Genomic DNA, 15,624 nt, shown 5'->3' on the forward strand with positions numbered 1-15,624 from the left:
CATATCTCTTCATTAGGGGCAGACATAGTGCACGTGCAGCCATTACATCTGCACAAGTTCCCAGTAGTACGGTTTTCGGTTGCCATACGAGAGTATGGAATCTGCTGTGAGTGTATCAGATGCGACACTCGGCTCCCGCTGTGCTACAAGTGTAAGCCAAGTGTCATGCCAATGTGATCTGATCCTGCAATCAGATCACATCTGCGGAGGAGAAGGCGGGAGCTGAGGAGGAGAGGGAGGGAGTAATTCCCCCCATCTCCTCTATTGCAAACTGAGGCGATTATCACACTGCACTCCGGTGTCATCCGAGTGAAGTGCGATGTTTCACTTGCACCCATACACTTGTATGAGTGCGAGTGAAAATAGATCGGATTCCACCCTCAGCATGCTGCTACTGTTTTTTCATACCGATTAGGGCTAAGAAACTAATTGCAGATGGGAATGGCCCCATAGAGTAACATGGGTCCAAGTGGAATGCGATTTTTTTTATCACATTCCACTTGGACCGTTTTACTCACTGTGTGTCCTATCCCTAAGACTGAGGTGCCCTCGGGATCTATGTGTGTTCAGAAGACACCTTCACATATTGTTAATTGATTGTTTTTCTTAAATTGTAGTATTCACAACCAATGGCTGCAAAGTATGGGGAGAATATCCTTTGCCTCAAGCTCTAAATGTTATTCTTCTTCTTTACAGGCACATTGTACTGGTACATAGAGATACATCTCTATATACCTGTATGTTAGGGGTAAAATAAAAGTCAATATTTTTTCCTTATAAAATTACCAAAAAAATGACAAACTATTTTAAGTTAACACATTTTTATACAACTTTTAAAAATAAATGCGTTTGTGCGTGTGTAGGAAATGCACGCCACAGTTTGTATTGGAGCGACCTGGAAAGATTAGTGATGGGACACTGCCCTCTGCTGGTCAAAGGAAGAACAGACTAGGAAACAAAAATCACCTGGGGCATAGAAGCCTTGCAGTTTGTTTCTGGCGAGAAGCATTTCAGAGAGGGACGAGATCAGGAAGAGGGAGTGAAAGAGGAATACAGAAGAAGAGCCCAGGAGACGACCGGAAAGGCAGTTCTGGTGCGAAGAAGAAGCAGCGCGTGGACGTGCAGACCGAAGAGCAGAAGGAGATCTCCCCTGCAGAAGATTTGAGCAGCAGAGAGACAATTCCGGAGGACACTGGAAAAGGTAGTTTGCAAGTCCTACACCCCCAAGACTCCCAAGACCCCCACACCATCCAGCAAGACCTCTGCACCATCCAGCAAGACCCACGCACCATCCAGCAAGACTTCCAAGATCCCAGCACCATCCTGCGAGACCCCCACTATGCCAGTCAAGACCCCCGAGACCCCTGCTACACCAGTCAAGACCCCACTATGCCGGTCAAGCCTCAGACATCACCAGGCAAGACAGCCAGCCGTGGGTAACCTGAATACATTGGGCTGTTGCCTCCTGCCCGGCCGTGCGGTACTTAATGCGGGGATTGTTATAATAGTGGTTTGAGCTTAGTGTACTGTGCAGTTCGGTGCCTGGAACCTATTGAGACATAGATTAGTAGCTTAGGACTACTGACATAGGCCCTGAGTGGTTCATATCTTTTCCCCTGGTAATTAACGTGGGCCACAAATTAGTAGAAAGTGTGTCCCTTCCCTGAAGTTTTGTAGACCAGGCCTTTATTGCTTTCTGTTGTTGAGAACTAAGAAAACGGTAATTCTTCCCTTGTAATTTCCAATCCTTGCTTGTGAATTACGGTAATAAATTTTGTTGCGTCACCACTGTCTTCCTTCTCTCTGCGCAGCCCCTTGACCTTGCTCTTACACGTGCAGTGTAACAGAGTTTTGTTTTTTCCTTGTCTGTCTTTATCTGTGGGTTTCTACACACTCCTGTCCCGTCTCTCTCTGGGAGGACGGGGAATCAGATCAGGACTGGTCAGGAGCAGGGCCAGGAAGGAGACTCAGACCTCTCCACCATCAGGAGTATCCCTGAGATTAGACATAGCATAGGGGCCCCAAGCTTGAGGGACAGTTTGTCAGTTTGGTAACCTATATAAACATAGTATAAGCATTTTCCATAGTATTTTTGGCACATGCTATTTATTTGCAGATTGAATTTATCAATCTGCCATGTAATACACAATTTTCCCCTGAACCCTATTTTACATGTCAGTAACGTAATGATGTCATCATCCATCTGGCAGATCGCCCCAGTTGCTTGTGTCCTCCAGCAGTAAGACAGCTAAATGAGATCAGTAAATAAATGAAGATGCTGGGGAGAGGGGTGATGTTCATACATGTACAAGGCAAAAATGGAGCAGCCTACCATACTGACACAGTAAGACTGAACTCACACAAGGAGGATTTACTGCAGACTTTACCTGCATATTTGCACTAGTAAAAGCCAAAGGGTACGACTGTATGGACTCGTACCATGAATTTCAACCTAGCATGGGCAAAATTGCACCCCTACGAGTTACCCTCAAAATTTTCCATGCTGACTTACATACTTATATTAAACTTGATGAGTTATGAGTTGGTCTGACCCCATTTGACACTAGTTGTACCTCCTTTGTATCTGATTTTCAGTTGTCTCTGAGCTAGTGGATGGAGACTAGCTGCTGGGATGTTTCCCATATACAGAGACTTGAGGGATTCCTGCTCTTCTGTCGCTATGTAGCAAATGTGTGAAGCAGCAACAACATGAATAACACTAAACTGCAGTACTGAGCAGCATAGCTGTGAGTCCATCTCGGAATTGAGATTAAACCCTTACTAGAAAACAGCAGAGGCCTATGTGTGTCTGCACTGGCGGACACAGACAGAAAAGGGCCTCTGTGCAAGAACAATATATAGAACCTTTTGTAGTTCAAGAGTCATCAAAAACAAAATTGCTATATTTTTCGGGGTGGAAATGGGTCACCTTACCTCTTGGGCCCATGTTGCACCAATGATATGTCCGCCCTTGTATGTCTGTGTCATTCTTTTTTACGGTGGCCCTCGTTCCTCCCATCTCCATAGACTTCAATATGCAACTCTAATCTGACACCTAAGTGCGCTGGTTACGCCTCTTGAAATCATCATTTAGAGAGCATGAAGAGTTCAGAATGCATGTGGAGGTAAAGAAGTGGCTCATAAGTGGGGAAAAAGGAAGATTTAGGCTATGTGCCCACGCTACAGGATTTACTGCGGATTTACCGCGGATTTACCGCGGATTTGCCGAAAATCTGCAGCAGCAGCACTTCCAAGCCATTTCAATGGCATTTTGGAAATGCTGTGCCCATGCTGCGGATTTTTCCGCGGCGGATTTGCCGCGGATTTTGATCCGGAAAAATCTGCAGCATGTCAATTGTTTGGTGCAGATTTGGTGCGGATTTTTGGCTTTGAATGGGGAAAAAAAAAAAAAAAATCCGCATCAAAATCCGCGGCAAATCCGCGGTAAATCCGCGGCAAATCCGCGGGTGCGGATTTGCCGCGAAAGTCGCGGATTTTCAGGCAAAAAAATCCGCAGGGACATTCTAGCGTGGGCACATAGCCTTACAAAGTTTGGTATATTCACTTCCACTATTGATACAAGCAAAGACTGTTGAAATGTCAGTCACCATGTAAAGATACGCAGTACTTGGTGTATCATCCATTTAATTTTAGAAAAGCTACAGTACCTTGCAAAAGTATTCGGCCCCCTTGAATTTTTCAACCTTTTACCACATTTCAGGCTTCAAACATAAAGATAAAAATGGTAATGTTATGGTGAAGAATCAAAAACAAGTGGACACAATTGTGAAGTTGAAAGAAATGTATTGCTTATTTTAAACTTTTGTAAAAAAAAGAATAAACTGAAAATTGGTGCGTGCAATATTATTCATCCCCTTTACTTTCAGTGCAGCAAACTCACTCCAGAAGTTCATTGAGGATCTCTGAATGATCCAATGTTGTCCTAAATGACTGATGATGATAAATATAATCCCCCTGTGTGTAATCAAGTCTCCGTATAAATGCCCCTGCTCTGTGATAGTCTCACTGTTCTGTTTAAAGCACAGAGAGCATCATGAAGACCAAGGAACACAACAGGCAGGTCCGTGATACTGTTGTGGAGAAGTTTAAAGCCGGATTTGGTTACAAAAAGATTTCCACAACTTTAAACATCTCAAGGAGCACTGTGCGAGCGATCATATTGAAATGTAAGGAGTATAATATGGATGAACTGCAGAGATATACAGCTGAGGTGGGAGAGTCTGTCCATAGGACAACAATCAGTCGTACAATGCACAAATCTGGCCTTTATGGTGGCAAGAAAAAAGCCATTTCTCAAAGATATCCATAAAAAGTGTTGTTTAAAGTTTGACACAAGCCACCTGGGAGACACCAAACATGTGGAAGAAGGTGTTCTGGTCAGATGGAACCAAAATCAAAATTTTTGGGCACAATGCCAAATGATATGCTTGGCATAAAAGAAACACAGCTCATCACCCTGAACACACCATCCCCACTGTCAAACATGGTGGTGGCAGCATCATGATTTGGGCCTGCTTTTCTTCAGCAGGTACAGGGAAGATGGTTAAAATTGATGGGAAGATGGATGGAGCCAAATACAGGACCATTCTTGAAGAAAACCTGTTGGAGTCTGCAAAAGACCTGAGACTGGGACGGAGATTTGTCTTCCAACAAGACAATGATCCCAAACATAAAGCAAAATCTACAATGGAATGGTACACAAATAAACGTATCCAGGTGTTAGAATGGCTAAGTCACAGTCCAGACCTGAACCCAATCGAGAATCTGTGGAAAGAGCTGAAAACTGCTGTTCACAAACGCCTCCATCCAACCTCACTCAGCTCCAGCTGTTTACAAAGGAAGAATGGGTGAGAATTTCAGTCTCTCGATTTGCAAAACTGATAGACACATACCCTAAGCGACTTGCAGCTGTAATCGCAGAAAAAGGGGGCGCTACAAAGTATTAACTTAAAGGGGACGAATAATTTTGCACGCCCCAATTTTCAGTTTATTATTTTTTATAAAATTTTAAAATAAGCAATAAATTTCGTTCAACTTCACAATTGTGTCCCACTTGTTGTTGATTCTTCACCAGAACATTAACATTTTTATCTTTATGTTTGAAGCCTGAAATGCGGCCACTACCAGTCTTCCTGAGTGACTGGACTGTGGGCGGAGTCTCACCGCTCATCACAGCCCAGCATCGCTGTGATGCTGGGCTGTGATGAGCAGTGAAATGCCGCCCACAGCCCAGTCACTCGAAGACTGGGGCCGGCTGCTTTTATGTCAGGTCAACTGAAAGTCAACCTGATGTCACCGGATCCCAGAGGTCACAGAGCTCGCGGTCACTTCATGGGGATGAGCGGACCACAATAGCGCCACTCACAGGAAGAATTGGCTGATCAAAGTATTTAGAAAAAGCCTTCCCTATCAGTTTTACAAGGATGTGGTCACTACTGCAGAGTAGTGAACCACCCCTTTAAGGGTGTTGTCTATAAACAGAAAAACATAGCAGCGTCTGCTTCCAAACACAGCGCTACCCTTGTCTACAGGTTATGGATGGTATTGCAGCTCAACCCTTTCACTTGGTCAGAGCTAAGATGTAAATTCAAAGAGACAGGGGGGATACCAAGCACAATAAAGTCTTATCCGATGGACAAAGGGTAGAACCAAATAAAATAAAGGTAACTGCTCACCTTTTAGAGTTGTGAAACCCACAACTAAGGTTTAAAGCCAAACGGATCCAGCACCATCAGGTTGGAGGAGCCCAACATGGGCATCGAGTGTCGGAGGAAAGGATTGGTGATCTGCGCTGCTGATACTGTCATTCCCATAAAACCCACGGGATGATGTAGAAGATAATTAGTGCGGTTTATGTCAACGCATTTCGAAGTTGGACAAACTTCTTCATTAGGAGAACCGCTGAGCAGATCACCAATCCTTTCCTAAAAAAACCCCCCAAAAGATGAAAATCCAGACTCACCCAATGGACATATGTGACAGTTTTTTTCTAAATCTGAACAACCCCTTTAAAGCCAACCTGTCAGCTGCCATAAATATTTTTTTTACCTTATGTATATATGGTTGTTCCCCTGAGTCTTGTGTTGTTATATTTTTCCTGTGCTTCTGTGACGCCCCTGGACTATCAGGTCGTCACAGGGTATAGCACAATCTATCCTCCCGTGCAGTAGCCACTTCCTTCTTGGTTATGGGTCCCTAACTATATGGTGTTGTCTACATCAGCTATTCAAAACCCTAGGTACACTCTGAACCACACCCACCAAACACACCAGTGGACAGCTTGAGTGGAATAGAGTCGCCCACCTGGGGGGTTGGAGAGGGGAGGTCAGGAGTGTCAGGAGAGGAGAGTTGGGCTTGAGAAGTGAAAGAGTGAGGAGGTCAGGAGCAGGGCTCCTAGGAAGCTATCTAGGTGGCAGATGGTGGTCTGGGCCTGGAGGAGCTGGACCCCCGTTCGCAGGGGATCGTGGCAAGGGGCACGGAACTGTCGAGGAGGACAGCTGGCAGCCTTGCACTATCACCAGGTTGGGACCAGGGCACAATGGGGTACGTGTACCCTAGGTCAGGGAGTAGCTTCAGGCAACCTGACAATTTACCCGAGGAGAACGGAGCCTTCAAGATCCGCCCTCCACCCGCTCCAAAATCGGGGTACTAGCGCAAAGAGGGGGATAGGACTTTCCACTCAAACGGTCCAGAAAATCCCAAGCGTGAGCCCTGAGAGCAAGCTCCCACACTTAGCCATAGTGGGGAGCGGGACCCGGCAAGTTCCATACTACCAGGATCAACAGAGAAGTAAACTTAGTGCCAGGAGGAATGTCAAGGATCACCAGGCAGCACCATTGGGGATGGGACCCAAACTAAGCTCCCCTTAGCGGCAGCGGTGTCCAGAGACTTGGTTTATCCAGTTGTCGGTGTTAGTTTAATGGACTGAGTGAGTACGCAAGTGACCCCTTTGCATCCAACGGCACTTTCCCACCATCACCGAGTCCCGGGGCATCCCCCCTACCCGTGGAGGGTTCCAACACCTGGCTGCCCTCTTCCATCATCCCCGGGTACTCCCAACTGCAGCGGTGATACTCCAATTACCACATACCACGGGTGGCGTCACGAACTCTAATACATCCCCCTATAAATACCCCCTTCATTTGAGTGGCCGCACGACCCCCGGGTCTGGAGACCCCTCGAGCCACCGCGGATCCGGATCCGAGCAGCCCGGCTGCTGGCACAGGGGCGGCACACTTCCTTGTACGAAAATCTTGTTGTTACCCAAAGCGGTGTGGTCAATCTTTACCTGTAGGCATGCTCATGGGAACCACGCCCATTTGGCTAAAAAGACTAGATTTACATACAGAGAAGAGAATGCCATGTCTCCAGAAGAGAGAGGAATACAAACAAAAGGAAAACAACATCAGATTAAAGAGAACAAGTAAAAAAAAATACATATTTATGGCACATGATAGGTCGTCTTCAAGTAAAAGATAACTGAAATGTGTTTATTTACTAATTTATTTTAGGGGGTTACTTTTTTTATTGCAGGACACACCAATGATCTGGTTTTTCGGAGCAAGGACATGAGAGCGTCCACTGGTAGCAGCATTTCTTTCCTATTAATAATAAATGAACACTTATCAGTAATGGCCTTTGCTCAGCATACAAGTCATCGGCTCTTAATGTGGAGCTTATGGAGAGTTCAGCAGTCATAAATTTGAGAAGGTACTGAGTGGGGAATGAAGCTGCAGATTTATATCACTGAGGCAAATAAGAATCACTGGTTAACGAGTCAAGGCCTGGAGAACAGCGAGAGGTTGAACATAGATAACTTATTTTGTTGGTAGAGCCTGGAAGTTTTGGAAAAGGCAAAAAGGACATTTACCGAGGGCCTCTATCACCCTTGACCATCCATAGTGTTGGCACATAGAGAACTGTACTAAATGATCGCTGGAGACAGGGTGACACTTCTTGGACCCCATCGATCCTGAAAATGAATGGGGCCTTAGTGCTCAGTCCCAGAGATCGGACCTCCCATCATGGACCGAGATAGGAATAATATTTTAATACATTTTGTGATTTTGGCTCCCTGCGACCACCTCTGCGGGGAGCTACCTGCCTATTGATTTATACGGTGAGTAGTGTACTCAGTGGTAACTGTGCAAATCTGTACATGGTGGGTGTCACGATTCCGTGGTGCAGAACATTCTGTGTTGTTCTGCTATGCTGTCCTACAGAGCCGGTATATTTTGACTATGGTGCAGAGCATTTTGCAGGATGAATGCTCTGCTGGTTGATTCACAGCATTGGATTTCACACTGGTCCTGGAAAGTGTTCTCGCAGATGCTTCTCATTCCCAGTGATTGCTCTGCTTTTTTAGGGAGCATGATAGCTCAGGACGCCGCCAGTCGTACTTCCTGGTTACAGTTATGCTGTTGACTCCCATCGTGGTGCTCAGTGTTCAGATCTTGGTCTCTAGACTCTGGACTGCTGTTTACCCTTCTCTACCTGTCCTCCCCTGTTTCTGTTGTGACTTTCCGACCTCTGACCTCAGACTTCCTCCTAATCGCGTCCTCACCTGCTTCCTGTATCTTGTATGTACTCTCTTGGAATCCTGTCCTTCGGCTTGTATCTCAACCTCATCTCTATCTGCCTCGTGTACTGTCGTGCCCTCCTGGTTTATCATCTCGGCCTGTCTGACTACCTCTCCATTTACTGCAGACTAGTAGTGTTTAGCGCTACCTTGTGACAATCATCACAGTGGGATCCACCTACTGGAGGCAACATGTAGCCATTTGTAACGCCTGCCTGGATTAACAGACTCCGGTAGGATGTAATGGGCAGACTAGAAGGAAGCCACTCACCAAGCAGGACCCCTAGATCCCTGAAACCCTTTAACTCCTATACAGGGATTTGGAATTACACGGGGCCCTGGAGATCACTACCTGTGGAAGGCTGCAGTCCGATGAGAGTAGTCGTCAGGCAGGGTCGAACCGGGAAATGCAAAACAGAATCGGCAGGCAAGGACATAATCAGAAAACGTAGCAGAGGTCAAATCCGGATCGGGCAGCGAGGTACAAAAAGAGCAGGCAGAAGGGTAGTCAGAAAACACGCAGAAGTCAGCACACAGGAATCACAAAACAGAATAGGACAGATCAGGAGCCAGGAAATCAGAACTATCTCTGGCAGGGGTCAGCAGACAGGAGGGGAACTAAGAAGGGTGTGGTGTCTTCCCATTGGCTGTAGCTGAACGCTGGCAACTTCAGCTGGAAGACACACGCCACCCACAGTCAGCCAGTGGTACTGCAGATCCCAAGATAACCCAGCCCATTGGATGATCGGAGCCTGCGCCCACCGATGCCGCTGTCATCGACTCCTCTCCCATCAACAGCACCATCCACGGCAGGAACACGGCGTCGCCTGGCGATCGGAGCGGACTCTGGTGGTGACGTAACACCATTTTGACAGCAAGAGGGGAAAGCAATTTAGTGCTGGTCTACTATGGATCATATATCATTAACTGCGCAGAAGCCCTCTATGTGTCTTAGTGGGTATCCCTATTGTATTATACTCAATGTTGTAAACATTTGCACCCTTCCAGGAATAATCCATTGCTTCCCTGTCTGCTTATTCTGCATTTGCTGGTTTTAATTGCATAGGAGCCGAGTTGCAGTTATTGGCAGTGTACAGACCTGCGCTGTTCTACTCCGTACACTTATAGCCGACTGGTGCCGAAGCCAACACCCAGAACCCCGACTGATTTGATACTGATGACCCCCATCCTGAATACATAATAGTTCATTAATATCAAAGTAGTGGACAGCCCCTTTAAACCCACCATTGATGCTTTCACCTCCCTGGACCACCAGGAATACTATACATTAACTCCATTCCATTTGTCAGTGGATCGCAGCAATTTTGTCAATGATTAGTGTTGAGCGGACCCGGATCTGAAAAATCCGGATCCGCACGGTTCGAGGTTCCGATCCGAGTCCGACCAGTACCCGGGATCCGGGGTGCACGATCTGGATCCGTTTTTTTTTGGGGGGGGTTTCTCTCTCGCTCTCCCTCTCTCTCGCTCTCCCTCTCTCTCTCTCTCTCCCTCTCTCTCTCCCTCTCTCTCTCGTCCCGGATCCGACTCCCCATTCATTTACATAGCCGCGGATTCCGGATCGGATCCGGACTTCGGCGGCAACCCGATCCGGATCCGTCGGACCCGGATTATAGCCGATCCGCTCAACTCTATCAATGATCTAACAACTAATACATGGCCACTTGTGGCAATCTCATCATGTAAACTTACAATACAATATAATATTGTTACAATAATACTCACTGGTTGAGCTCAACATCCAAGATGAAAGAAGACCCAAATGCATCTATCTGGAAGCTGACTTGTGCAACGTGGGTGGACTGAAAAAGAGAAGAATATAATTGGAATTAATGATGGGAGGAACAATACAAAATCAATATCAGTGCTTGGTATTTGTCTGTTCATTATGTTAATTTTGCTTCGTTCAATGTTCTAAGTGGACAAAATCTTAAAGCCAATGATTCATGTTAAAGGGGTATTATCAAACTTAAGAGTTACGCCCTATCCCATAGTAGTGCCAAAGATCAGCCGAGCACAGCGCTCAGTATCTCCAGCACTCCCATTAAAGAGAATCTATCAGTAGGATCAATTCTTCTAAGGCTAAGTTCACATTTCCGCTAAAATGTATCCGTCACAATCCGCTGCTCTTGTAAACAACGGAATCCGTTTAGCGGATTCCGCTGCTCCCATAGACTTATATGAGCAGCGGATTGTGACTGATGATGCTGCGTTGCACCCTCCGCCCGACTGATCAGTCGTGGAACGACTGACCGCCGGGCGGGAGGAACGCAGCATGTAACGTTTTTTGAGCAGCGAGATCCGTTGGATTTCGCTGCGCATGCTCTCTGGCTCCCTGCACACGTCACCAGCTTTGGTTGGTTACCCGATATTTACCCTGGTTACGGTGCAAGGAGCCAGCGCTAAGCGGTGTAGGCCCGTAACCAAGGTAAATATCGGGTAACCAAGGTAAACATCGGGTGCTTTGCTGTTACCCGATATTTAGGCTGGTTACGTGTGCAGGGAGGCCGACACTTCCCCGCTCGGCCCCGCCCCCTCCCGCACATGTATGTACACACACACACACACACACGTCCCCAGCCATGCAGGCAAGCACTGCCACTGACACCCTCGTCTGGCCCCGCCCCCCGCTCGGCTCCGCCCGCTCCCGCACTCCGCATGTGCACACACATACATACATACATACATGCATGCACACACACTCCCACATGCACTCACCTGTCCCCAGCCATGCAGACCGCAGCACTTCCACTGACATCCTCAGCGCCTGGCCCCGCCCCCCGCTCGGCTCCGCCCCCGCCCGCATTCAGCATGTGTATACACACACACTCACACACTCACACACACTCACCTGTCCTGCAGTCCCTGCAGCACTGACGTCCTCAGTGCCACGGCCCCGCTCGGCCCCCCCCCCGAACTCCGCCCCCCGCACACAACGGAATCCGACAAAGAATTCTGTTCTTTGTCATCCGTTGTACAGCGTTGAGCAGCGCATCAGTCACATGCATCAAGCGACGCATGTGACTGATACGAAACAACTGAAATGTGAACTTAGCCTAAGGCTAAGTTCACATTTCCGCTAAAATGTATCAGTCACAATCCGCTGCTCTTGTAAACAATGGAATCCGTTTAGCGGATTCCGCTGCTCCCATAGACTTGTATGAGCAGCGGATTGTGACTGATGATGCTGCGTTGCACCCTCCGCCCGACTGATCAGTCGTGGAACGACTGACCGCCGGGCGGGAGGAACGCAGCATGTAACGTTTTTTGAGCAGCGAGAGCCGTCGGATTTCGCTGCGCATGCTCTCTGGCTCCCTGCACACGTCACCAGCTTTGGTTGGTTACCCGATATTTACCCTGGTTACGGTGCAAGGAGCCAGCGCTAAGCGGTGTAGGCCCGTAACCAAGGTAAATATCGGGTAACCAAGGTAAACATCGGGTGCTTTGCTGTTACCCGATATTTAGGCTGGTTACGTGTGCAGGGAGGCCGACACTTCCCCGCTCGGCCCCGCCCCCTCCCGCACTCCGCACATGTATGTACACACACACACACACACACACCTGTCCCCAGCCATGCAGACAAGCACTGCCACTGACACCCTCGTCTGGCCCCGCCCCCCGCTCGGCTCCGCCCGCTCCCGCACTCCGCATGTGCACACACATACATACATACATACATGCATGCACACACACTCACACATGCATGCACACACACTCACACATGCACTCACCTGTCCCCAGCCATGCAGACCGCAGCACTTCCACTGACATCCTCAGCGCCTGGCCCCGCCCCCCGCTCGGCTCCGCCCCTCCCGCCTTCAGCATGTGTATACACACACACACACACACTCACACTCACACTCACACTCACACTCACACTCACACACTCACCTGTCCTGCAGTCCCTGCGGCACTGACGTCCTCAGTGCCGCGGCCCCGCTCGGCTCCCCCCCCCGAACTCCGCCCCCCGCACACAACGGAATCCGACAAAGAATTCTATTCTTTGTCATCCGTTGTACAGCGTTGAACAGCGCATCAGTCACATGCGTCAAGCGACGCATGTGACTGATACAAACCAACGGAAATGTGACGTCTATATAAGCACGCAGGTCATGGGAAGCTGAATAAAATGACACCTTGATATCCGCACTACAATGTCTTATTCCAGAGAAATCTATGTTTTTCTTAATATGTAAATGATCAGTTCAGATCTATGGGCAGGACTTAGATCTCTATGAGAATCTGCCTTCAGAGCTTAATTTAAATGAAAGAAGAAATTACCAGTGTGAGACATGTAGATACGGAGAGCAGACTGTCAGCCATTACATGTCTCATAAAGGTAACGCCCCCTTTAATTTAAAATAAGCTCTGGAAGCAGAATCTCTCAGAGATCTATAGATCTTAACAGCTCATTTACATATTAAGATAAATGTGGATTTCTCTGGAATAAGACATCGTATTGCAGATATCAAGGTGTCATTTCATTCAACTTTCTATAAAACACATGCCAATGTAGATGGCTTAGGAGGGTTGATTCTACTTACAGGTTCCCTTTTTTAATATTATTATTTTTTATTACTATTATTATTAATAATAATAATAATTTTATTTATATAGAGCTAACATAATGCACAGCACTTTACATTTAACATGCACAGACAATAAAAACAACAGTTACAGGAGAAGTGAGACCCTGCTTAAGGTCGGAGTCACACTTGCGTGTGACTCGTGTGAGTATCGGATCACATTACCCGGACCGGCTCTTCTAACAGAAGCGGGTCAGCATCATAGAGATACATACAGCGGAGCCGCTCCTAGCAGAAGAGAAGCCGGCCAGTCCGATCCGATACTCGCACGAGTCACACGCTAGTGTGATTCCAGCCTAAAGCTTACAATCTATAAATATCTAATGAATGCCGCAGCAGCGCACACGATTGATGTCCACTCCATTCACACAAGCCCCAGTTCTCAGGATCGGTGGGAATCCCAGCAGTTGGACCCCCAATCGAGAAGTTATACCCTATCCCATTGATATGGAATTAGCATCAAACTTAAGAATACCCCTTTAAATCTTCCATCGAGGCAATTATATTGAAAGTATACACTTCCTTAATGTACTGTCTACATATGTGCACTTCATGGGCTGCCTGAATCCCAGCTAAGGACTAGATACAATTGCATCCAGAGGTAATCTAAACAGCTCTGACTCCACACAGATATATTGATTCTTGATGTAAATATAGTTTTGCTGTTTACATTTTTTATCTTTTTATCGAAACCCAAAGTCATGATATCAACTCAACTGCGCTTAGAAAAGTGACAAAGTGCCACAAAAAAAGTGCACTAGAATGCTGGTCTGATGTAAGCCCTCTCGAACAGGAGAAGGGTCCACAAAACCATTCCCCATCCCTCTGAGCAAGAAGGCCACAGAGAGGGAAAGGGGCTAGTAGCCTCTCCTAGACGATCCATGGAGAGACCCAATCATGCTCTCTGCCACACCGGGAGAGAATTTAGGTGTCATCGACAGTCTGCTCTCTTCCCGAAAGCGGAGAGCCAGGGTTCATAGGGGAGCGGAACCTCAAGGCCACACACTCCTCCTTAGACCTGCCAAGAGAGGCACCCGAGAGGGGACCGCATCCAAACAAAAGTCCTAGTGACAGTGGACACACGTGTACAACATGCCACACAGTGAAAAAACAAATAAAATAAAGATTTAACAGTGTAATACTGACTGGACCTTCAAGCGGGAATTTAACAAAAATTCTCATGTTAGCCAGAAGGCCAGGGAAAGGGTGAGTGATTCAAGAATGAAAAGTGAAGTGCAAGTACAAAATGTCTTGGGTTTCCCAAGCCCAGTGAGTTAGGGCACCCAGGGTCACCAATCCTGGGTCTTTTCGCACTTCGGGTTTTCAATCATCCCCGGCCTAATGGAGTTGATCCTGGGGGGCCATGGTTTCCAGCATTTGACTATTTGAGCCACTCGGTGTACTAAGAAGTGCACCAAACCCAGTGTATATAATGTATCGCTCCACTAGGGCAGCTGATCCTGCAAAATCGCCTTTTCAAACAATACTACACTTGATCTTAGCCAAAAGGCCAAAAAGCGAACATTTAGTACTCGGATGACATTCTTCTACTTCTAAAAGAAAGGCAAACTTACCCTGGAATTTGCCCCATAGCTGTCATGCTGTCTTCACTACCCCAGAAAATACATGATGTCACAACCAAAGGTTATCTTACTATTTAGGTCAGGGGTGGGCATATCATTGGTTCAACCTGTGCCATTGCACAGGAGCCCAAGAGGTCAGAGGGCTCATTTCTACCTTCACAGCAAGTGGAATTGTGCGTTATGATGAGCTCTTGGGGTACAAAGGGCCTATATGTAGTTCTTGCATAGGAACCCTTTTCTGTCTGTGTTCGCCAGTGGTTTAGGCCATTGATTGGCTGCAGGGTCAGGCGACCATTGGTCGGGATGTCATCTCTTCCGGGCTGGCGAAGATGACTGGAGAAAATTTGCTGGAGAGCTAGACAGTATGTATGGCTTCTTAGATTCTTTTAAAACTATCACACCCCACTGCTAAATTTTAGAACTTTAAGAAACAGCACCACACCTGACCATGAGTTGCAGAAACAAGCCATACTCAGGGGGGACACTGTTTCTGGAAGGAAGTAGCCATAAATTTCAAATTCTAGACAATCCCTTTAATACATACTGGGAAAACCCCTTTAAGCCCTCTGAGCACGGTGCAGTTTTTGATGCAGTTGGTTGGGGTTTTTTTGCAATTTATCGTGCAGATTGTTGCCCAAATCTGCATGTCTATCCTTATTCCAGCAAAGTGTATAAGAAATCAGAATTGCTGTGCTAATGTCGCTTTTTATTCCTTGCAATTTTTGTTGCAGACAAAAGAAGCAGCATGTCAATTGTTGTTCTGTTTTTTTCCCTGCATTTTTTAGCCCTTCCAACCGTTGCATTCACTGAAAAAAGCATAAAAAAACCCACACCCAAA

At 47.0% G+C, this 15,624-nt stretch overlaps 1 protein-coding gene across 6 annotated transcripts in view; it reads right to left on the reverse strand.

Annotated features, from left to right (window-relative positions):
- The window catches only part of ADAM22 (ADAM metallopeptidase domain 22), a 331,085-nt gene that overhangs the window by 259,054 nt on the left and 56,407 nt on the right, over window positions 1-15,624 (reverse strand). For all 6 annotated transcript variants that reach the window (XM_075315606.1, XM_075315604.1, XM_075315602.1 and 3 more), the window contains exon 3: window positions 10,343-10,419. In XM_075315606.1, coding sequence (XP_075171721.1) covers window positions 10,343-10,419 — 77 coding nt within the window. The remainder of the gene's footprint in view (window positions 1-10,342; window positions 10,420-15,624) is intronic.

The sequence above is a fragment of the Anomaloglossus baeobatrachus genome, chromosome 6 (genome assembly GCF_048569485.1).
Source record: "Anomaloglossus baeobatrachus isolate aAnoBae1 chromosome 6, aAnoBae1.hap1, whole genome shotgun sequence".
Classification (NCBI taxonomy): Eukaryota; Metazoa; Chordata; class Amphibia; order Anura; family Aromobatidae; genus Anomaloglossus; species Anomaloglossus baeobatrachus.